Genomic DNA, 24713 nt, shown 5'->3' with positions numbered 1-24713 from the left:
TGGTGAAACTTGAAGTGCTTATGTATATTGATGTGCTGATTACAAATATGCAATGATTTTACCAGGACATTGTGTAGCTTTTAAAATGTCAAACATTTCATGTGCTTTGTTAGCGGAAAGATCTTTTTTTCCTAAACTGAGATATTTACAAAGCAAATAAGCATGTCATGATAATCTGGAATGAGAAATGCATGAAATGACACAAGAATGGATGTTGCAAGACCTTTTGCACATAAGTCATGGCAAGTTTAACATTCGTGAGGGAACAGATGTCACGCTGGATTTTGCATGCAATTTTCGTTCCTGATTAGTATGAGGTATGTTCATTTAGTTTGTAACTATCTCAGGCTATGAAAAAATTCTGCTGCTTACAAAGCATCTGTGCTCGACATTTTAGAAGTTCCATACTGTCGTGGAAAAATAATTGCATATTTGAAATTAGCATACAAATATAAACTTAGGAAGTTTTATCAGCATCTATGAGGAACAGGACACTGCACTTCAAAACTGATTTAAAAACAGTTTTGAAGTGCAGTGTCCAATGGTTACGTAAGTGTTTATTGCAAGCACAATTTATAACTTTCAAAAGTGACAGTCAGAATTGCATGATAAAACAACATGTTTACCTCTCTGCTATCCAACATAAGTGGACCACATACGGTGCCCAGCAATTTGTTGGCGCCTCATGCACCAACTTGATTCTATCATGAAGCCTTCCGACATAGTGCCGCCCTTTAAAGGTTCACTTCAGCTAATATTCAGCCTGCCCAAATGAGACAAACTAGAATTTCATAAGCGCAAGGAATGCATGAAGCTCTTTTGTCTCTGGTTGGCGATGTGTTCACGCAACACACACATTCAGTCGATGAGACCCTAAAGACTAAGGCCTAAACTCTGAAACCTTTCTCTGTTCTTCAGTAAGCAAGCAGTTTCAATGCAGTTACGGCACCCTAGATCAATTCTAGGGGCTTCCTTACTGAAGTGCCTTTATTGAATTAGTGAGCTTCACCCTTAGTGAGTTCCTCGCCATTACAGCACTCGTCCAGGCTTAGGAATTGCTAACAACCAACTGTGGCACAAAGCTCGAGTGGTAGCGATCAGGTCTGAAATGTATAAAACTGATGCATGACAATCAAAGTTGCCTACGCATTCTCCGCCTTGGTCAGCCCTGCTTTCAGGTCTCTACACAAGATGCTCTGCATGCAACGTGGCATGTGACAAATGTGGCATGTGACTTGCGTAGTTCCCTCAATGCACATTACCTCTACTGAAAGCGCATGCACGTGTCCTGCACGTGGATGCGCTTTCAGGTTTATTAAGGTTTTGTATGGTTTTGTAAAGGTTTTGTAAAGCCAATGCTTACCAGGTGTTGCGCTGCCACTCAGGCTACCCTGGCTGTCTTGTCGCTGATCTGCAGGCTCACGGTCTGCAGCAATGATGATCTGCGGATCAAGCTGTTCTACAACGGTGGTGACAAAGTCGTTGATTTCCCCTGCAGCACAGTCACTTTCCTCACTCTGAGTGAACAAGTTGCTGTTTGCTGGACTCATTGGTTCCAACACGCCATCACCGTCGTCACACTCTGAACCTGGCCCGTCAACTTGCCTTGCGAGTGTCCCTCTGCATGGACAACACTATGCAACTAGAGTTTTCTTGTTGCCGAGTGTCTATGTCAAGTTCCTGCGATGAACACCCCTCCTTTCCATAGACTACATGTGGTAAAGCAGTAGACTCTTGCTTGATAATTCTATTACAATTCGGAACATCCGCAACATGCAAGGGGTCTCCAGGCTCCTGTGGATTAGTAAGTGAGTTGCCGCACACACTGTTGACGTCTTGCAAACACATTTCTGAAGTAGCATGTGGCTGAACGTCAACAGCCGTAATCACACAGGAGTCGGCAGCTGCGTTTGTACTTTGGTCCGATGCTTCCTCGATTAACACATAGGCAGATGGGGCTTTGTGTGACTTCCTCACAAGAATTGCCGACTTCACGAACAATTGTCAACGTCACTGATGGCTCAGTCCTTTCACTGAACTTTCCAAAACACGGGACCCCAGAATTGCCCGCTGCAGCTTGATTGTCTACGAGCTGGGCCCCTGTCGACATTTCCACTTCAACGACGTGAGCCCATGAACATCCAAAGATACTTTTGGCACTGCACCGACGGCTGCACCACAGTTGTCGTCGGCTGCGTTGCAGGCGCTACGCACAAGACAAGATGACGGACTCACTATTCTGGTGGGACAGTGGTCACGGGTCGCCGCAGAGTTTGTGAAAGATTGCTGTGCGACGCTTTCCAGACGAGCAGAGCTTGACGAAAGAGAGGTCGCTCCCCTCTGGCGGCGACTGCTGCGCGTCTCTCTTTTGTCGCACTTCGTTGCGTTCGGTGTTGCTTCCGTCTTCTTTCTTGGCAAGAGTGACAGAGCTGCACAAAGTGATTCGAAGCTTGTAGAGGTGTTCGCTGTCTCAAGCACTGAGGGGCTGTCGTCCCAGCTTCTCTCCTCAACCTTCATGTCTGTCTCTTCACGACGCTTATTCGACGACAGAGTGCCGCAAAATGACGTTCTGGACCTTTCGACATGGTCTTCACTACCAGACGCACTCTTCACCTCCTGACGTGGTTGCAAGCCAAGCTCCTCAAATGGCAGCTCAAACATGGAGACGGGGAGTTCGCGTGCGTGTTGAATGAGCTTCTGGAAAGCGCCTAGGATGCTCTTGGATTCCCTACTCATACGTCTCCTAACGGGAGGGCTGTGAGAAAGCTTTCGCTGCCTGAAATTGTAGCCTTTCGAGTCTGCGGGGCCCGACGGCGCAGAAACCTCGCACGTCGTGCGTCGCCGCTTGCGTACGGGAGACCATGACTTGGAACTGATGGAACACGAAGTTTCGGTTCTTTGCCACGGCGGCTCCGTCATTTCACTGCTCTCAAATGCAGACCCTTCTGTGGCTGCATCTCGGCTCTTTGTACTGTACACGGTGTCTTGGCTCTCCAAACGTTCTTCACGCTCTTCAAACATCTCCTTTTGAGAGTTACCCACATTCTCGTCGTGCAAGCTTTCGCCGTCCGATGTGGGCAACAGACGGATGTCGTTTTGAAGACCGAATCGCTTTTCACTGAATGGTACATCCTTTTCGGGTACATAGGCAAAAGCCTCAGAAGACTGTTCCGAGCTTTCTTTACCTCTGATACCACTGACAAGTGACACTGCAAGGCAACTGCCCCCCTCACTTTGTTGCACCGATACATTTCCAAGTCGTATACTCTGATCATGCGAAACCCCATGCCTAACAGCAGCAGAAGAAATGTCAGTCATGCTAAGCACTGTCGCGTGATGACTCTTACACATGTTTACACTGGTTGCAGAATCCAGTTCCTTTCCAACGGCACTACACTCTGCAGATATAGGAACTATACTTGCTTCAACGGTTGCCGCGTCTGCACTGTCCGCATGGCTCGCGAGATGTGGCGATAAGCGCGAGGCGATTTGTACTGGCTCGTCACGACTAGCTTCGGCAAGCGACCTTTCGTTCGAACGTCGACAATCATCGCTGGACGGTGGTTTCCGTTGTTCCGGCTTCGAAAGTCCAGTAAACGCGTCCGATTCACAAGCCGACGCACGAGATAGCTGCAGGTCACCATGTTGGGCATCACAAGCTGGATCGGATTCGCCGATCCCTGTTCGCGTTCTATGGACGCGCGAATGGCGTCCGCAAGCATTTTCGTCCGCTTCCAACGCGTCATTGTTCGCCCCCCGCAAGAGAACCGATCTTTCTTGCGAATCAGTTGTTCGGAGCGCTTTCGAATGGCAAACTTCACTTTGCGAGAGCGTCGTTTCGATCGGTCGCAATGGTGAACGGAGGTCGAGCGAAACGGAAGAGCGAGAATCTTCTACACCGATCACCGAATTGCTTTCTGCGCTGTCGCAACTCCTCTTCTGAGCAGAGAGACGCTTTAGTTTCTGTAGGTATCGTGAAGATAAAAGAAAGAACGGAAACGGCATCAATGCAGGTCGCCAATCGCAGGAGTAGAAGTTTGCGGTTACAAACTCAAAAGAACACGCAAGCAAACAACTAACCTGCAACTTGCGTTCCTTTCTGGCAAGCTCCGTGCGAATCTTATTCAACTGTTCCAGGATCTGAACGGATGACAACGAAAATAAAGTTTCATTAAGAGCCAAACCTTTACCGGGGAAAAGCGGCACAGTTGAGATTGACTGCGCGTGGAGAAAAAGACAATTTACAGAGCTCAAATACCTCTGATTGTCGGCTAGAGGAATCCATGGCGGTGCGTTGGCAATATTGCGAACTGTCATCCCAGGTTTCACTCGTCCGCGTGGATTACGGATCAAAGTTGACAGCGATCAGCAAACCGAAGACTGGCGCGCACCGCCATGTTTTTTTCACTCTCTCCGCCACCTGCTGTTCGCAAGTGGCATCACCGCATCACATGTGTACTCGCGCTTTCACAGATCTAAATGCACTGTACGATCTCTGGCTTTTTTACTTCTAGTTACTCCAGATGCAATACTCGCTCGAAAGTCATCAGTCTCGGAAGACAATTGATGCGTGCATTGTTCTTACCCATTCTTGTCACCAGGTGTCCCTGACGTTGTTTGTGGTGTGTTGCTGGCCAGCTCCATAGAGAAAGAAAAAAGTTAAGAGAGGACACTCCGCGAAATCTGGCCTCAGGAAGTACGTAACGACTATGTAACGAACTAGTGCTCTCACCAAACGCCAGAGGACGCAAGCGCGAAAAAAGAATAAGTTGTCATCAATCCAACAGAATTGTTTTTACAAAATAATAATTATACGCCCAAAGTTAGCACGTTCTTTATACATAAAAACAATTTACTCAACACACCTTACTTGGTTATTTTCATTCAGCCGTACTGTCATAAACACCATCTCAAAGCGACAAACCCATGCATGACAGCAGGAAGGTTTCGTCCACGTCGGCTGCGTCGGTGTTTTCGTGTGTGAGGCAACAGGTGAGGCACGTTTGCAAGAGAAGCTTGTAGAATGAGATGTTGTTGGGCTAGTTGGGTCATTCATTCAGAAAGAGGTTACAACTGCGCGAATAAGACACCATGTAAGTAACATAGAAGCCCGCACACACACACGTTGCTCTTCGTGTGTGTGCGTGTTTCTGACCTGGTGTCTTATTCGCGCAGTTATAACCTTTTCTGACGGTTGTAAGGACGGCGAGGTTCGCTAAAAAACAGTTTGCGGCTCTATGCGGTAGCTAGACGTGAACATTGTGCAACGTATGCGTCAAGCCAAGGCGACGCGTGTTGCGTCTGCCACCGATTCGAGCGTCTCTGCGCTGAGCTCGGTGCGAAACATTGAGGAGCGTTCGCTGGTCCTCGCATGCTTCACAGCGCGTTTCCCGAAGCCTCGGACCACGAATAAATCCTGGATTTTCTGGTATATTGTGTCCTGTGGTTTCTGTACGCTCTTTTTTTTTTCAGTGCTATATTTCGGTGAAACGCAGTCGTGACTCGCGACTTGATTGTTATGTGTATTTCACTTCTTCCTTCTTCAACTTTGTGCGCTGGGTTTTTGCCAGAGATCCTTACGGCCTAGTGTATCATACTTCACCAGCTTCTGCCAATTCCAGCGATGTGTGCGTTGTCTGTGTTCTCTCTGTATTTGTTACAATTTATTTGTAAGCCGAGATGCATTTGTTGTCTACCTTGCATTTCTGTGCGGTGTTGTTCTCATTTTGTGCTTTTTATATGCTCAGCCTCTACCGTGCCTTCTAATAAAAACATTGCGGATACGCTGTGTCTTTGATTGATATGTAGATTGACCGCTTGTTCCAAAAGAAAAACACAAGCGCGATAAATGAAGCCGTAGTGAATTATGACTTCCTGCATCTTTTTCTATTATAACTTAAATGAAATAAAAATTACGTCACGACATCAATTCGCACGAACCATTGAACTATACAAAATAGGGAATCGCTAATTGAAAACGACAAACAATAGCTGTGCCATTTGGGCGAAGATATAAGTAACTTTCGCCATAGCCAAACGACGGTTACGCACAGTAATTCAAAATTCGCGCCAGTGAAACCGAAACAGGAAGCGCAGGCCACTTGCTCTCACCATCCACCAGGTGCGCTAGGGTCGATTGGGCCGCTGGGGTCTATGGGAGTGTCCACTCTTAACTTTTTTTTCTTTCTCTATGCCAGCTCGCTTTTAGAGCGCCCGACGAGCTAGCCAAGGTGTGCGTCGGTTGTGTTGTCTCTTTTTAGTTTTCTTTGTTGTAATTTCCCTCAGTTTCTGTTCGGAAACGACGCCACGAAACTTTTGTCTTCTTCATGATCAGCTGAACGACGAAGTATGAGGTGAGCGAGCCCCTGTTTACATTCAGATCGTCGCTGCTTTCTTACTGTTATTTTTTCTCTGCGACTGCCCATCATCGGCTCGATGCAGCAGCTGATCGCGGCAGCAAAGCGCAGCGGTTTCTCTTTCTTTTTAATTCTCTCTTTCCTTTTCAACCCTTCATTTCGACGTTTGTCGATGCTATAGCGTCGTTGAATCGCGCTCAAAGCCTCCGTTTTTCGTTCCTGCTTACGCGATCACGGCTATCCTCAATCTTAGCCGCATCATCGAGCGTTTAATTGGCGCATAGCCCGATCAGAAAGAACGCTCACTGCAGCAAAGCCGCATAAATCCCCGCCGTCCTTCGGGCATCGGAGGACTTCGAGAGGGTGGCGTCAGTCTAGACGTCGCATCCGTTCCGGCGCGACGTATCCTGTGCCTGCGCGTTTGTTTTAATTCGTGCGCGGCTAGCTGGTGGGTTTCGGATATCTGAGCGCGCGGTTGCGTGCTTTGGAAAGAGAAACTTCCCAACACGCCGCTGGACCGAGTGGAAAAGTACCTCAGCAGGATTCACCTGAGGAAGAAGCGCATTTTCGTGCGAACGCGTTCGTATATCGATGTGTGTAACGTCACATGCAGCACATCGCCAGTACTGCATTAAAGTGCAGCGCGCGCGCGTCTACTCAATTTTTTCCGCATTGCAGCGTTCACTAGTGTAGCGGGACAATCGCGCACTCGCTGCCTCCCTCCGCATGTAGGAACACCTCTGCGGATTTACAAACCGCGCGCGTATAGCGTCTCAAACGAAATTTTATAGAAAGTCAAAACAGTGCACAGCTATTGGCGCTTCCACGAATTTCGTACGAAAACCGTGAACGCATCAATTGCTATCGTTTCTGTAATTCGTGGAAGCGCCGCGCTCAGCTGTTTTTGCGGATGAATCGTGGCGTTGTAATTTAGCTCGGCGGTTGCCAGGGTATCCGCATTTTTTTTTTTATGCACCTCTGCCTCTGTATATTTTACTCGTTGTAATTTTGTGCATTTCCGTCAGCCGTGCGGCGCTACAACCAACTCGTTTTCATCACGCGAGTGGCGTTCTTCATCACCTGCAGTGCTGTACGCAATGATCGACCCGCTTTGGCGTGTCAGTCGGGCACATTTCGGGTCATTTTGGGCCGTCCTCTCGGGAACGTGCCGTAATTACCGGGCGTGCACTTAGTTATACGACTGTATAGCTCTTTTCTTCTTACGTTATTTGTCTGGTTTTCAAGGTCGCGCGCAGCGCCTGTACCTGGATTTGCTCATGATACGTGCGCCCTGTAATTGGGTCCACTTATTTATATCTTTTTTTAATTTTTTTCTCAAATATCCCTTATTCTAGTACACTATACCTTTTGGTAACACGCCACGCGCGAAGACCGCAGGCGCACACCTCCAATAGCAGTCGGCACGCTGCACACAACACCGCTCAGTCACGAAGTTTCTACGAACGTAAAACGACTGCAGGAGTTGCCCGTGCCGTGCTGCGCTGTGCTGTGCCGAATACCTTTTTATATGTTTTTTTTAATCTTTCGTTCTGTGTGCGCGCAAGTGTCCGTTTCATTGCCCGCTTGTTGCGTCCTTCCACCACGCGCGCATCTGTGTTCTTTTTTTTTTCCTTTTTTATCTCGCTCTATAGTTTCTTTTTACGATCGAGGCTCACTCCTCCCAGCTGACCTTTGTATCGCGCCGCTCCGCGCAGTTTTTTGACTCGGCCAACGCTGGAAGCGACCAATCGGCGACGCGCGCATTTCAACGCTTCGCTCAGCACCCCGTTACAGCCTTATTAAAGCCCAATTCCATGCTGCAATTTTTGAAACTAATTTTTTTCCCCTAAAGTTTCTTTAATCTCTGGCCCCTTGATCAAGCGCATACGCCAATGATCACATACATGTGCTTTGGAAGAAAAAAATTATTAAATGTATTGCCTACGCTTTCAAGTTTCAGGAAAATGTAGATAGAGGTGGCATAGTTAGAAAATGGACGGAAGGAAGGAAGGAAAAATGATAGTAACATTATAAGAGATCGGGGGACGCTAGAATGGGTCAGGGAACAAACAGGGGTAGCAGATATCCTCACAATACAGCTTATTTTGTTTATTTTTGTCGTTTGCATATTTGTATTTATAGTTTGCCAAAATGATGTCCCGACTTCACTTCAGCAGCACACACTTTTCTTTGTTGACAATTACAATATTTAAAAAAAATATATGATCCAGCGTAAATTTGCTCTTCTTCCGTTTCAACAAAACAGCTCTGGTGCATTTCGGGTAGCATGAATTCACATCAGTAGCGGTGCATTACACATCAAATGCAGCACTCCTACCGTACACTGATGTTTGTGTAAGCGGCAGCAGACTCCACACTTCCTGTAGAAAAATAGCAGGAAAACGCTAAGGCACAGGCATCAAACAGCGTGTTTATTTGGTGTCACGTACTAGGCAAGATTCACATTTAATAGCTTCACAAAAATTTGAAACCTGCTCTGTGGAAGTCTTGAACTCTCTCCGTTACGAACAGATTCATCTCCTTCTACCTTCTTATTGGCACCTCTAGCGGCATTTTGCTAAATAAATTTATTGAAGTTGTGGCATTCATGCCAAGTCAGTAATACAGTCAACACAGCATGGTGTAGCCCCGCCACGGTGGTCTAGTGGTTATGGCGCTCGACCGCTGACCCGAGGGTCGCGGGATCGAATCCCAGCCGCGGCGGCTGCATTTTCGATGGAGGCGAAAATGTTTGAGGCCCGTGTACTTAGATTTAGGTGCACGTTAAAGAACCCCAGGTGGTCGAAATTTCCGGAGCCCTCCACTACGGCGTCTCTCATAATCATATCTTGGTTTTGGGACGTTAAACCCCAGATATTATTATTTAACACAGCATGGTGATGATTAACACTCACTTGTCCTTATCATATGTTCAATCAGGTGCAATCTTTGTTGTGTGCATATTTTGCCCAGCAGTTCACCAATATAAGACAAACATTGCAAGACTTGGCAAGATTTACTCTCATAGTTGCATATTGCGGTAGTTTGGTGCAGCACCCAGGACACAGCATGGTGATGATTAACACTCACTTGTCCTTATCATATGTTCAATCAGGTGCAATCTTTGTTGTGTGCATATTTTGCCTAGCAGTTCACCAATATAAGACAAACATTGCAAGACTTGGCAAGATTTACTCTCATAGTTGCATATTGCGGTAGTTTGGTGCAGCACCCAGGACAAGCTGCAATGTCACTTAGTCCACGTAGAGAATTCAGAAACGTTATCTTGATATATTGAAAGCAATCATTTAGTGCCTACTCTACTTCACATTTTATCATAATTACTTAATTATAACATGTGTCGGAGGGAAACAGCACGAAAGACGCAAGACCAGGCAGATAAATACTCATACAACAGCGCAAATGTTTGTGTCTCTGCCTGGTCTTTTGTCTATTGCATTGTTTCCCTCCAGTATGTCTTACCAACACACCCAAGCAACCATTTTATCTAACACGTGCCTTTTTTTCCCTGGAAAGTTTCATTGTTATGTGTCATGCGCTTTATAATCGATAGTGATATCAAAACTGCCATGGGTCATGTCCAAATCCCAGCCTTTCATATGCCACTTTTCAATCTCAAAGGTTGCGTTTAGCTGTACTGCAAGCTCCAGAACATCCTGCAAACTGCTAGAAGTTTGTTGTCATTGCACACCATCAGCATGTCGAAATCTCACCTTTTAACAACCTCAGAGTTGTAACATTTTTTTTTTTTTTACAAAGCAAGAACAAAATGGCCATAAAAATCTAGTGAGGGGACAGTTGAGCGCGTTTAATTTTCAATTTCTGGCTGTGAAAAAAAAAAAAAAACAAGCTGCCTATTACAACTGAAGGCATGGTACGAATGAGTAAATGCAGTAGTTTCATAAAGAATTATATTATTCATGACTCGTGTGGGGTGGCGTTTCTTGCACAGTTTTAGATAGCACCATGTCGCAAGAACTTGCGGCGTCAGCCAAGTGACACATAGCAACAGACGAGGTGCTGCGCTTGGAGACACATCATCTTGTCTAAGTCAGCACTTTGTGGAAGACTGTTGACACAGCCTTTGGTTTGTTTGAATTTTGTTTGCTTTTTCTTCCCAAAAATGACCAAGCTCATGTATTAGTGTACCTTTTGCTACAAGTAAAAAAAAAGGAAAAGATCAGATATGCTTTTCTAGTCAGCACGTTCAGTTTCCTATCGCGCAAGCGTCAGCTTTTGTGACCTCTTTTCATTATTTCTTTCTTTTTTTCGTCGCATTGAAATGCTAATAAAATGAAACATTTCATATTTAGCTGCGTAAAATCTGATGCCTGTGGTACTGTATTTACTCGGTTTTAATGCACCTTTTAAAATGTGAGGCACACCCACATTTCCATTATTTGTGGAAGGTTATGGAGGCACCTTATAATGTTCTTACAAAATTTAATGATGAATTTCTTTTCATGTGATCGCTAAGCATATCGATCACACCTAAGCTACAATAGAACAGGCATCGTTACAGGCTGCTGCTGTCACAGGTATTCTTACCACTGTTGACAGCACAGAAAATTTATCTTCCGTGTCATCTGTGCTACGTAAAAGACCACATTGCTTGAACGTCTTGCTGGCAGCCTAAATATAGCATCTTGAAAATACACTACAGCTGGATGACCTTCACATTGGTTTGTTTGCAAACACACATACACTTGGAAGACAGAAAAAAAAAAACAAGAAACCAGTGAGCAGGCTGTCAACTGACATTTGAAGAAGCACAACAACCACATACTCATCAGGAAGGAAGAATAGTAACATGTTGACACCTTCAGCTGTCATGTGTATTCTTTGACTAATTTCTGTTTTGTTTTTATGTAAAGCTTTTCCTTTAATACCATTTTGTACCAGTGTTACCACGCGTTTCAGGCTTTGTTTTCGTTTATCTCTTTTGAAGTTGCAAGTGCACTATTTGTGAGGCTCCTAGCTGTCTATGGGTGCTTTAAAAATAAGTGAATTGAATTGGAATCGAAGATGGAAATACAAAACATGGCAGACCTTGGAATACTGAAGTAGTTGGTGACAAAATATAGTTTGGCAATTGGAAGAGTAAATAAAGATAACTGCAGGTTACGTTACGAAAATAATTTTAAAAGAAAATAGAACGAAAATCGTGTGTCCCATAGAAAGGAAAACTGTAATTAAGAAGCCGTCGTACGAATGTGAAATGCATCAAAATGTCCGAACAGATGAGAGCTGCGGCAGTTCCTACAGTTTGAGCAATGTGTGGACGTGATTGGATGATGAAAGTTTGTAATGTGAACAGTTGTAGCTTTTAAGCTCTTGTAGCTTTGGTTCTTTGAATCGTACATGCCAAATCTTCAGTGGAAACATTCCTGTAAAAAAAAAAAAAAAGGTATGCCTTGAAATCTGGTGAATGCAGTGCTTTCTTTTTTTTTCTTGTGCAAGGGAACGAAATGCTTTCGCTTTTGTTTTTGTTTTTCCTTTCTTGAGAGTAGGCTGTTTCATTTCTACGAACCACATGTTGTGCGTCGGGCCAGCGGATGCTGGAAATGAGGTCGTCAATCCGGAAAACAGGAAGCAGGCAAAAACTGTTACGGGCTTTTCCGGATAACAACCATAGCGACGGCTAGCGAAGACATTGTGCTTCGGCAGTGTGCTTGTCTTCAAGGAACTCATTAGAAAGCTTCCACTGAACTATCTTAAAGTGGAGACTAATTTAATTTGACTGCTACATTGCGACAAGTTATACTAATAAATGAACGACCACTCCTGAGGTGTTGGGAAGGTGTGTTGGTGTACCAAGCCATAAAATAGAAAAAGAAACGAACACAAAAGCGATGGCAGTGCCTGCTCAGCTCTTGGTAATTTATTGGTAAAAAACAATTACATTCATATCCTAGAGGAACGAGCATACAGCTTGGCACATTTTTGACAAATTCTCTCGTGTCGAAAAAGTCGAAAAACTAGTACTCTGGCATCACTGACATCATGGACTTCCTGTAGCTGCAAAAAAATTCAGCAATGGATTACTTAGCTGTTGCTTTCTCCAGGGGTATTGTTTCTCTTTTGAAAATATGTTTTTTAAACTCAACTTTGCATCTTTTGAAAACTGATTTAATGTCCCCATTAAGTGTACTTAACTATAACTATGGTTCTTTGAGTGTGATTGGAGTTTTCCTTTTCTTTTTTGCGAAGTGAGCTAGTCTAGCACAGCAAAGGCATTTTTAAAACAGAGAAGTGTCCATGTAAGCGTGAAAAATTTCTGAATTGAATTTATGGATTTCAGCTCCTGAAAACTGCAGCGAGATACAAGTATTGCCATGTAGCTGAGAAGTTAAAATTAATTTTTCACTGCCTTGCATTTTTAATGCCTTTACGTTGAAATTTAAGTTCCAACACATGTAGTGCATAGCATTGTTCAGAAAGCATACTTCCAGAAGAGATGGTGCACCTAGAATTCTTGATGTACTATCACGTTACAAGTGTGCACTCATAAATTTTCACTTCCATGAGTACTTCATGCCTGTGAGGGCATTCTACTGTATTTAACATACAGTGTACACACTTAGAAAATACTTGTATATTGTATAAAGTACTGTCAAAAAAGCCTAGTGTGTGGCCGTGTATGTGCATGTATTGCAAGTGCTCAAACATCTAAGCTTTAACATGGCAGTATTGTTTTTCAAGCGCACCTCGCGCATTGCCTCAATTTCGCAGCATAATCCTAGGCAGAAGCTTGTCACAGGATATGTTAAACATGTTGCAAGCATCATTACTTTGATCATTAACTCCTGTTTGTGGAAATTATTCATACATCTACAGTCTCGTCTACTCTTAAAGGGAACACGAGGTGTAGAGTACATGCAAATAATTGCCTCTTACAAGCATGTAGGCTCTTCTCTTTGCTGCACATAACATTTATACATGTGTGCATTGACATAGTGTCAGCTTCATTGCAAGCTGCAGTTAAAAACTGCAAATTGGAGGGTCCCCTTTAACAGTGCTGTGCTGCACCGTACTATCACAGTACATGCAGTACCCAAAGGAAATGTATGAAGGCTGCATGAAAATCGATTTCCAGAGGGAGGCAGTGTCACAGTGTGCTACACTATTAGAAAGCAGCATTGTCAGGCAGAACAAAGGACAGTTTTAAAAGAGACGAGGCATATGTAGTACATACAGACATGTTTTTGTAGTTTTCTCGCTTATAAGATTCTACGCTGGAATGATTTGCTCGGGAATATATGTGAATGCCCTTTAGATAAATTTCCTACTGCTATTGAACAGTTGTAATGGCTGTGTAACATTTATTGCTTTTTGCCTACTCATGCTACAGCCAAATGTTTGGCTGCAGTTTGTAGAAATAAATAAATAAATACCATTCTTAGAATGTGATGTTCAGCATAAGGCAGAACAAAGAAAACACTCAGTCGAAGCATGATGATAAGCCACGCAGCGTATGACAGTCTGCTTTTTGTTTTCTAATCTAAGCTCTATTGTAATTAATCCTGTGCTGAATTTTAAATGCGGGGAACGCTGCGGGCAGAATCAACAACTTCAGTGAAATTTTGATTGCTCAATTTCCATTCAGTGATGTCCCAGACTTCATTCCCCCCCCCCCCCCCCCAACCATTTTTTTTTGTTTCCTATTCTTTTGTCAGGAGGAATTAACAGACATTCTATAACTGAGGCTTCGTATTGAAATTCAAATTAATTCTGTTATATCCAGCAAACAACCACGCCCATAGTTCATTGTTACGATTCACTGTCTATTTTCACATGGAACAGCTGCTCTGGGAACTCCGCTTGCTGTTGACCGTTACTTGGAAACAATGGAAAATTTTTTGCCCTCTGTGGAGAGTTACGTTTGCTGTTTCAGTGGCACAACATTTCATAGTCATTTTTCTCCAACAGCAAGTCTAGTGAAGCTATTGTCCAACTATGAGCTGTTAGCCTTTTTTTTTTTTGTAGGTTTTATGGAAATGGATTAAGAATGCACGTTAACTATTTCATTCCATTAGCATTCAGAGTATCACAGTATTGTAAAGTCATGCATTGTTCTGAACTCCTAAGGATACACGTTCTTGTCATCATGATCAGCAGCTGTAGCAGCTTATTTTATACCCATTGCAGGTCGAAAGCATATTTCTTAGTGATCCAGAGTTTCCCCAGTTTTACATCTGTAGCGAACTGCATTGTGGTGTTTTGATGGAACACCTGCTTCCGAGTTGTGAGGTTCTTGGTTCGAAACCGCGTAATGTCAAGAGCTCCCTTAGTTTATTTTTATCTCTGACGCTTTGAGTGTGATGTTACATGCGGCTTCGGTATCTCAAGCTTATTTTTGGACAAATAGGCATTATGTAACCGGGAACGCAAGGCTCGTAACTGCTCAGTCCAATAAAAGGGGTCGCTTCAGTAAAGTTCTAGAGTTTGCTCGTTTTTAGTACAAATGTGTAATAATTGAATTGTTGGCAGAGTCATGGACAGTGTTAATTTTATAATGTACTCAACTGCCAATCAAGTTCTTGTTATGCCACTTTATTTGCACTTAGCGTCAACGCCTTAAGCTGTGAGTGAGAAGAATTTTCCAGTTTTGTATCATGCGACATCAATTTAACGCAGTGGTGAAGCGCCGGACGCTTCTAGGCAGTCATGTGCTTCAATTGACATTAGACCATGTATTGACTGCTCCAGTTACCATAGAAAGCAGTTACAGTGGCAGCTTACCGATGCTTATAGATACAATGAAGTAATTTCGAACACTGGAAATATGAGAATCGACGTCGTAAAAGTTACGCCGGAATTGCGTGTTCATGTTACTAATGGTCACGTTTACTTCAATAATTTGTTGTGCTTGGGTAGTGCAATGTTGGGCGATTTGCAGCAGGATTTTCCGGGGCATAAATGTCTTCAGTTCAGTTCTGCACGTGATGATGTATCACTTGCTGGCGGTCGTTGTGTCACTCCGATCGAAACACAGCTGGCATGATAAGGGAAGTGACACGGGATGAGCTTACGATTGACGATCAGGTGTCCAGAGGAAAAGAGCTCGGTGATTCACCCTCCAGTTGTTGTTTTGACGAGTCATGTGGGGGGGTAGATACCCTCAGGATATGAGTGGACAGGTGATGCATAGGGTTATATATATGTGAGATATACACATAGGGTTATACGCGGCTTGCAGGCGTGTAATATGGAATGTAGCGCTAGTCAGTGACATTTGTTCCCATCAGTATTGCACGCAGGGCCATCTTTTTTTTTTCACACTGCACGTTTGAAGGCCGAGAAGATTTAGCTGCTATGCATTTACCGATGAAAAAAAAAAAAAAAACGTGAAATACATTAGTTGTTCCTTTGTAGGCAGCTGCTGAACTGATTTGCAAGATAATACTTCTTCCATACTAAAAAAAGTCAAACCCTGGTGCCCATTATTTGGAGCAGGCGTTTGCCGTTCACCTTCTCCAGCCCTTTTTTGTTTTTTTGAGGGAGGGGAAAAATGTCGTTAAAATTGGAAAATATTGCAGGTTGCTTCACCAGGGTTTGCTACATCTTTAATTCACAACAGCCACAAAACATGCACTGTCAGTTGTATTAATCATGTCACGTGGTCGTGACGTCGACGAAGGCAGCAGTCGGCTTGTCCAAGACTAAACTTTTTATTTGGGCGAACCTGTGCCCGGTAAACGAGAAGTCAAATTACAAGCTATACACGCATACACTGATAGCGGCGAAGAGCGCGTCGGCATTTATACATGTGGTATCGAACATTCGAGCCTTATTGCTGGTGACGACGTTAGTTCTAGAATAATCTCAACCGTTTGAGTTTGCGCACTCAAGCCTATAAGAAGATTCTAAAATAATCTGGAAGCTTTCCGGACATTAAGGCGCGGCTAGCGCTAGGCAGCGGCTACGCGTGCAACGCATTACTTACATAAAAATAAGAAAAGAAGCGCGCATGGCAATAGAATGAAGCACCTTATTATTGATAGAAGCCCCTAAGCCAACAGAAATTATGCTCCAGGTGATAATGCTGCATTGAAAATATGACTTCCGTGTGCTCCTTCAAACAATATGTGCATTTGTACTAATGTTGAATAGGGTAGATGTGAGTGATTTGAGTGCTTTGTTAGTTTTTGTTTGCAGGCTTGTTTGCTTCTACTTTTGCAAAGTCACAAATTTGTCGTTGTTATACTTCAGCCTGTACTAACAGTGAAAACTCTTCAGTTTTCACAATTTCATGACAGAAGTATCGTACAAGTCATGACATCAATGTCCCGTAAACCTTCAGCTTGCACATCCTTGTGATATTGGGAGACCACTTGAGTGTATTATTGATTCTCAACTTGATTTTTAATTTCATATGTGGCAAGCACCTATTTTTGTGCATTAATTTTAATACCGCGCTTAGTTCCTGAAGGCAGCACCTCCATAAATGGAATAAGTAGTTGTCCATGTTTCTTTTTTTTTGCATTTGTAATCTCCACATCAATGAAAAGATGACGATTTTGAAATTGTGGGACGGGGTGCCATATTGGATGCCACGTTGTGGTTTTTACTTCATCTTGCATAATTCAACACAGTTTTCGCAGGCGCTTTTCATTGCCAGCAATGAATTGGCATTCTAGATTAAATCGATTTCAATACTCCACCTACTGGTGTAAAAATGACTGGCTACCTTCGATTCACGTTGGGCACAATTTGCGAAACTTGTGATAGCACCTTGACCATGTTTTTCTTGTTGTTAAGTATCATTTACTTGCTGATGACATCCTGCTGACATGCTTAGCTGAATGTCACTGTGATCTATGCAATATTCAAATTCTACTCCGGTTCTATTCAAGTTTTTATAAGCGCACATAAATGTTCCCTGTTGCTTGAAGGACACCCTCTAGCCATAGTGTGTGTGCGCGGCCTTGTTTTCTCATGCCTTCTTCTTTAATTACATTAATTAAGTTTCGACAATAACAAAACAAACAATGATTTATGCTCCAATTAACTGGCAGCCCACATAACGACCAAAACAAGAAAGCTGTAGGTTCAAGACCTTTGCCTTAAAAGAATATATAGTATTAATCTCTCATGAGTGGGACATTGGACCTAGCATTTTGCACGCCCCTTTGTGTATGCACGCAAATTGTAACTTTTGGCAAGATTGTTTTTTGTGGATTTCTAGAAACGACTGGACACTATTGTCGGAGATGGCGGTTCAAAGTTTCAAATTTTAAAAATAGTAGAATGATGAAACAACTTATTATTTTTTTAGTTTTAGTGCCATCTATACCCTATGTAGAACAATGTAGGCCATTTTATAACACCTTATTAGTTTCGATTCAAATCTTGAAATTATTTAAAATACCATTTTCACGAGGCATATAAAGGTAGCTGCAAAATATTATTTTCATGAACTATACGCACAGTAAATTGTAATTTCATGCAGCGAGCTTTATTAATAATAAAAATATAATTCTGAGGCGCATCTCCGTTGAAAAGCAGGGTGCAGCTTTTCGATAACTGTGAATGTTGCAACGTCATCGCAAACTGGCCGTGACAAACATCCAAGTTGTCTCTTATCATTTGTCCACCAGGAAGCAACCATTCAAGGCATTGAAAGGGAGAGCTACTGAAACATAAAACAAAGATAAAACTTAAGGAAGTGAACAGGAAAACTGGTCACTTCTGAAATCTAACACTTGAAGGCAAGCCAAGTTTAGAGTCATATTACAGCTATCAGCATTACACTTGACCTGTGATGCCCGAGATGTTTCAGTCAGCATAGCTTGCGCCGCTTCTGTTTGTTTCATAACACACTGGCAAGCATGGAGTTTCCGTTTAGAATGAAAAAAAATAAGGCGAGAGAAGGGACTTGATCATATTTCTTTGTAACAGCCTCGCGAAGCTATAAAATCAAAGCTACGTAACCAGGGAGGATATTAAGCAAATCGGCTGGGATTTTTCTTTTTGTAAGAGCAGTTACAAAAAATTGGCGAAGCTTGCACGAGGCCGCGCAAGGCTTGAAAATGTCAAAGTGGACGATTCTGAAGACTAATCTGGTTGTTTCTGTAGGTTGTTTCTAGGCCTTAGTTAGGTGATGCAGGTTATTTCTAGGTTGGTTATAGGTCTGTTTAGGCTTTTGCTAAATGATGTTAGGTTGTTTCTACGTTGATTCTTAGCGCAGAGCAGTTCGAGTTAATTAAACCACAGACAATCACAGACACAACACAGTTGTCCAAGCTCCAGAGACAGAAACTCACGCTGAAAGCAAGCGTTCGCACCTCTCATAGCTATGCGGGCACGTCGTCATTGGCGTAGGCATTCCATCGCTTCGCGGTCTTCTCGCAGCTGCCGTTGTTTTTCCCGCTGCCTAGCATTATCTTGTATGTACTCGGAGTCTTCGGCTCACCACCGTTGCTTTGCAGCCATTTGTTGGGCTAACTGTTGCCTTCTTCCTTTTTAGTGGACCGGTGGTGAATAGTGGTATTTACCCAATTTCTGTGGCACTTGCCCGTTTATGAGGATGGTAGTTCTTTTGGTTCACCGGAGACAAAAAACGATTTGCTAAACAGCTTAGCTGTTAGAATGAAATGAAAGTTGACAAAGAGACGACTAGTAGGAGCTGAACAGGCAAGCCTTGAATAACGCAACCAAACCCTCTACCAATTGTACTGCAGCAGCAGCTGTTCTTTCGGACTTCATTTTTTTTGCGATATTTGTGCGTATTCAGTAGTCGTAGCTCTGGGATTTCAATATACCCCTCATCCAAATTAGTTTGGCCTGTTCTACCCATCAGCTGAGCGAGTTTTTGGGAAATCTGCTGCTTCAGGTTTCACAAACTGAATGAGGATTGTTAGTGTTCATCAAGTGAGGATTTTATGGAGCTGCCAACTTTCTCTGCCATTCAGTCTTCCTCAAGCTAGCATGTCTTTCAGAAATCTCTCCCACTTAAAAAACAGATTTTATTGAAATACAACTTTTTAAAATTTTGCGTTAATAGACCATTAAGTAGTGATATCGTGCTTCTCTTGGCAGTGAGTCGAAGAAGTGGTAATTGACAAACGTGAGGTTCCTTCCTCTGCCTTATGGGCTTGCAAAATGGTGCATCATCACTATGATGGTATCTCTATACATGCCGCACAAACGCTGTCTCAAGTCAGCATCTTGTACACAACTCAAAAGCAAAGAAGACGGCGATACGTTTTCTTGTTATGTCGTAGTGACCTTTTGTGACAGCAGAAAGAAAAAGCTCTAATGCACATTTGCACCGCTAGCCTAACAGTACCTAATAGACCTAAGGTCTACCGTATGGTATACAAGCTAGCCAGTGTGTACTCTTCATTGCAGTTGCTGCCAGCTACTAGCACTGGACGTCGCTGTATAACAAGACCTGCACGATAACTAGCAAATGTGCCAGTCTTTTTAATGGGGCCTCAGTTCGTCATTCCACAGGAGTTGCATATAGCTCAGACACGCAGGACCTCCTGCTGTCATGAGGCAACCGCTTATCTTTATCGCACTTGCAGCCTCGTAACGGGGCTCTGCTTTTATTTGGAGTTGTAGTCCATTGCATGCAGCACCCGTGATGGCCGCAAGTGTAGTAGTTGTTGGGGCCAGCTTCTGCGAGGCGTGCCGCGCACATGCCTTGGGCGTCGCACCGCAGATAAGTTTTCGTTCGACTGTACGTGCATTCTTCGTGCACATATCTTGGTTGCTTCTGCGTTTCGCTGTGGGGGCCCTGATGACATATGTCAGTTCTTGCGTATTCTGGCATGTGCGCACGTCGTGACAGGTGCACATACGATAAAAAGCTGACGAGTGTTGGCAGGATGAAATTGCACTGTCTAACTGGGCCAATAATGCACTAGTAAATGTTAAAATGTAATGAATGATCATTTTTTCTTTATTGCACAGACATTAAAGGGACCAACAACTGGCCAGAACATGTGATACAGAACATGTGATAAGATCCTGGTGAAAATAAATATACAGTGGATTATAGTTATATTCAGGCATCCTTTTGACAATTTTAATAGGATTATGTTTTTAAATTGCGTTTAAAGTCACACAAAAAAAAAAGTTATGTCGTGCAGCCTAGCGGAAGAGCCTTGATGTTGCACTATGGAGTCATTCTGTTTTGTGTACATAGTCTTATAAGATTCGAGTATGTATGTATCAATCCCCACTCTATTCTGTGTTCCTTGCAAGGTAAAAGGAGTTGATGCCAAGAAGCGGCGCTGCCTTTGTGGTAACTCTTTGAACACGTTCAGCCGCGGCACGTGTGTGGAGTGCACACATGTGCAGCCAACCGCAGCACACCAACACGAACCTCTGCGGGGCTTACTTCCACTCTTCGCAGCATGTGTTGCGTTTACGACTTCACAGTTGTCACAGGTCTAATAATTTTGATTATAAATGTTTCAGGGTGTTTTCTGCAATAATGTTTCACGATTAGACACTCTGGCCAGCAAGCTTTTCCGTTGCACTAAAGAAAACAGCTGCCATTAAAATTGGTTCTTGGTCCTTCTGTAAAAACTGACTGGGGCATAAAGTTCAATTGTAATGCTTTAATTAGCTAGATTGTTCAAAGATGCGGCTTAGTTTTCACAGGCGACATTGAAATGCCTACACATTTCACTAATTGAGTTTTTCAATTGCTTGGTGTGACAGATTAAAATGTAATAGTTATACCCAGTGAGTTGTGTAAATGTGTCCACCAAGAACAAATTCTCACGATGACGCGAGTCTCAAGATAAAAAATCCAAAAGTCCGCTACAAGAAATACATTGGCAGTCCAGTTACCTTTTTCTATTTCACTGCACGAAACAATATTTCGTTCAAAGTAAGTGGAAGAACAGTGCATTTTTATCATGTTTGACAAAGCACATGATGAAACCTTAAGCCTTGCTAATGTTCGATATTGGAAGTTGGTGGGGTGGTGGGGATATTGAAATAAGCAGGCATGCCAGGTTGGGTGGATAAAGTGGAAACACATCAATAGAAGAAAGAAAAGAGAGAAGGAAGAAGAGGGCACACGCCTGGTGTCGTTTTTTTTTTTCCTCTTTTTTTCGATATTGAAAGGGAGGGTAAAAAGGGGGGGGGGTGTTTTGCTGACTCATGAATGTCATAAGTGCGCACCAGCTAAAAATAATTTCGCGGGTGATCAGAACGGTTAGTAATTCCTATGTAAAAGCCTTAAGTCTCACTGGTTTTCGTTGTGTCCCTGCCATATTGGATTGATCCAAGAGCTTCCTTTGAAACATTTTTAGCTATTGGCTGGAGTATGTTAAACTTGTGAATAAGGTAGTGCTCTGTATTTTCTAAATTGGGGACCAGAAGACTGACTGAAGTATGTTAACCATTGGCTGTTGAGGTTGTGACCTGCCACATCAAAATTCTGTACCATGATTTTGGTAATTTCTTTGCCATGCCCATGTGATGCCTATTTAATGTAATATTGAAAGGCTGTCCTAATATTAAGACGTTGACAACATCATCACGTGTGAATTGAGGTTATCACTGTGCGCTCAGCATTGTGCTTCTTGGGGTTGTTCCCCTTCACTGTACCGAGTCATTGTTTCGATTCCACTCATGCGCAACATGGCCGTGAACTCTGGCTGCCTGACAGCGCGTGAAAGTGTTGTTGATTGGCTTCACTGCAGGTCGCAAGCTTTTGAATATGTAGTTGCACTTCCCTGATTGTTGTCCTGCTTGGCTGACACTTGTCTTTCTAGAAGCTCGCAGCTGTTGAACTGTGTGTATTAAGCAGAGATGCAGCTTTTGACACTTTATGAGCACCTTGTACTCTTTGACTTTGTATTTGGCATAGGGTGTTGAACTGGGCTAGTTGGTAATCCCTGATAATTGGTGCAGCAGTCTTAAAATGAAAAGCAATAATAAAAGTAGGACTTATATTTGCTGCACCTTTTTGTCCTGTATCTGTTGTTAAGCTCTGCGCGTCATCGAGTTCGCCTTCGGGACTCGGTTATCAATATCCCGGTATCATAACTGAAGGCCTATGTTTTTGTTGATGCCAAGCTAGCCAGTCGCTTATCAGTTTCTGTATCCTTGTGCACCATTGCTGATTCAAAAGCAAGACCACTCTGTACTCTAGTTCACACAAGTGCAGTCGCTGGCATTGCTACATTTGACGGCGACTTTCAAACAAAAAATTGTGTACATTGTATGCGCGGAAGAGTTTTCCGAAATCACTTTTTGCGTTAGGCTAAAGCGGGAACCAAGACGAATATTTCACTAGTATTAAACTACTTTAGGTCCGCTTGATTTTATGTTTTTATGTTCCGTGTTAGGGCAAGTGCAAGATTCTTGCCAGTGATTCCGCCTCTGTACCAACTGCGCCAAAGGGCGCCAGATTGTATTTACACTGCCATCCTGATAAAATCGACGTAAATTGCTCCAAACTGTGCCAGAGTCTCGGGTTTCACAGCTTTTAGCATTGAGACTAGGCGTCAGCAAGGGAGTGCGAAGACCAGCGCCTCCCGCCACCCCACTAGTGTAACACTGGTTGCTTCCCAAAACCTGCCGACACCCATGTTGAGGCAATGTTGTATTCCACTTATTTAAAGTGCGAGATTTTATTAGCACCAAGACTAAAGATTTGTGGCAGGGTCCCTGCACTTTGATGACCACATAGTTGTATTTAGAGTGTTATTTCATAACATACAATTTTATTGGTCCACTATTCTGTTCCTTTGTGTCGAAAAATATAGCAGAAGAGGTTATTCCATAACGTCCAACTTCGTGACGAGTTCACTTTTGCACAGTTGAGTGAAATAATGAGTGGTCTGGAGAGCATTTTCCCCATGAGATTTGCAACAAATGGAGGTATTTATTTAGCTCTTCCTAAGAGTTCATAATAATTGTTCAGCAGTCTGAATGCAAGTGCAACTTGCTTCTGCTATGTACTCCTGAATGTGAAACAAGCTGCTCCAGGGTGCTTCCAGATGCAAGATTACCTGCTGAAATGTGCTCCCAAATGGAAATTTTTGCTCCTCCAAAGTGCTCCAAAATGAAAATTCTGCTGCTCCAGAAACTGCTCCAGACCAGAACTCCTCGGTAGCATCACTGTTTTGTACATGGATGCTACACCGACCTCGGAATACTAGCATCTATAATGGTGCAGCAGTAGTTTTGTAGCACTGATTGGCTAAGCTTAAATTTTGGTAGTGGGTGCTTTTTTTGTCCTGAAATTGGCCCGAACCATTCACGGTGCAAAAAGACTAGCACATTCACGGACAGCTAGGTAGGGCCACTTTTTTAATTTATTCTCAAGTACTGTCAATCCCTCAAAGGGATCATTACAGGGGTGGGAGTACATTCATACGTGAAATACATATAAGAAATAATGCGAACAATAGAATTTACACTCAGTATGGAAACACAAAAATTTACATATCTAGACAAAATTTTGCAATGGTTACACACAGTTAATAATTTCTACAAGCAGAATACAGCAAGAGCAAGGGAAAAAAAAAACAATCAGCAGAGTGTCATGCGCTCGCATCAAACAGCTCCTTCCACGAGTTCTGTGAACAGTTCTATCGTAGGCTGAGCAACAATGAATTCATCTAAGCAATTCCAGTCTCTAACTGCTAGTGGGAAAAATGAGAAGCGAAGTATAGTGTTAGTAGAATAATGCTTGTTTTGGTAATTAAGTGAAACGAAACGCTGCGATGGATGGTGTTACCTATTCTTTGAATACAAAAAGAGGGAAAGGGCAAGGTGGGCACCATTACGGACCACCGCACTCACCTTCATCCGTTTCTGAAAGCCACAGGGATCAAACCTGTGGCTTTCAGGTCAGCGGCTAAGCATCCTAACCTCCTAGCCACTATGGCGGCCTCATACAAACATATCCACTTTCTCTTGTGCTTCAGTGTACTAGAAGTAATTTGCATAAGGTCTTTCTTATACGCACCTTTCTCAGTAAAGTTAGGTGACTCCTTTCTCAGAGGGGAGGCTACCTGATATAAATTTCACCGGCTGAGGTTATCAGTCAAGGCTTGTGGGCACTCCCAAGTAGTCACTCGTAGCGGGCACGACCCACCTATCGGGAACAATTGACGGGAGTGTGACCGCTGATAAGGCCTCTCAGCCACGTTACCCAATGCCCACTTCAGATTGACGCGAGCGGGGGCACCAGGGAAGGATCTCGCGAGGAGGAAAACGATGATCGCCAGCATATCTGCTTTTGATGAAAAGGAAAGCTCGCTAATCTCACGCGATGGAAACGTGCGAACAACGTGCCACTTTCAGAGGCTGCGGCCAACACGTGCGGACAGTGCACCCTCATTTTTGCACGCACGTGTC

The 24713-nt window shown here is 43.4% G+C and overlaps 3 protein-coding genes across 3 annotated transcripts in view; 2 read left to right on the top strand and 1 right to left on the bottom strand.

The window, feature by feature from the left end:
- The window catches only part of LOC119399592 (uncharacterized), a 50112-nt gene extending 45707 nt beyond the window's left edge, over positions 1 to 4405 (bottom strand). The window contains exons 1-3 of the mRNA XM_037666396.2: positions 4259 to 4405; positions 4081 to 4140; positions 1364 to 3963 (exon numbers count right to left, since the gene is read on the bottom strand). Coding sequence (XP_037522324.1) covers positions 1364 to 1550 — 187 coding nt within the window. The 5' untranslated portion in view covers positions 1551 to 3963; positions 4081 to 4140; positions 4259 to 4405. The remainder of the gene's footprint in view (positions 1 to 1363; positions 3964 to 4080; positions 4141 to 4258) is intronic.
- The window catches only part of LOC119399593 (mitochondrial thiamine pyrophosphate carrier), a 173542-nt gene that overhangs the window by 66318 nt on the left and 82511 nt on the right, over positions 1 to 24713 (top strand). The window lies entirely within an intron of this gene.
- LOC119399591 (monocarboxylate transporter 13) overlaps positions 6199 to 24713 on the top strand; it is a 54758-nt gene continuing 36243 nt past the window's right edge. The window contains exon 1 of the mRNA XM_037666395.2: positions 6199 to 6353. The gene's annotated coding sequence lies outside the window, so the exon portion shown is untranslated. The remainder of the gene's footprint in view (positions 6354 to 24713) is intronic.

This window comes from Rhipicephalus sanguineus, chromosome 7, assembly GCF_013339695.2.
Source record: "Rhipicephalus sanguineus isolate Rsan-2018 chromosome 7, BIME_Rsan_1.4, whole genome shotgun sequence".
Classification (NCBI taxonomy): Eukaryota; Metazoa; Arthropoda; class Arachnida; order Ixodida; family Ixodidae; genus Rhipicephalus; species Rhipicephalus sanguineus.
Note: the sequence above shows the minus strand (reverse complement) of the source record. Positions and strands in the feature narration are given on the sequence as shown.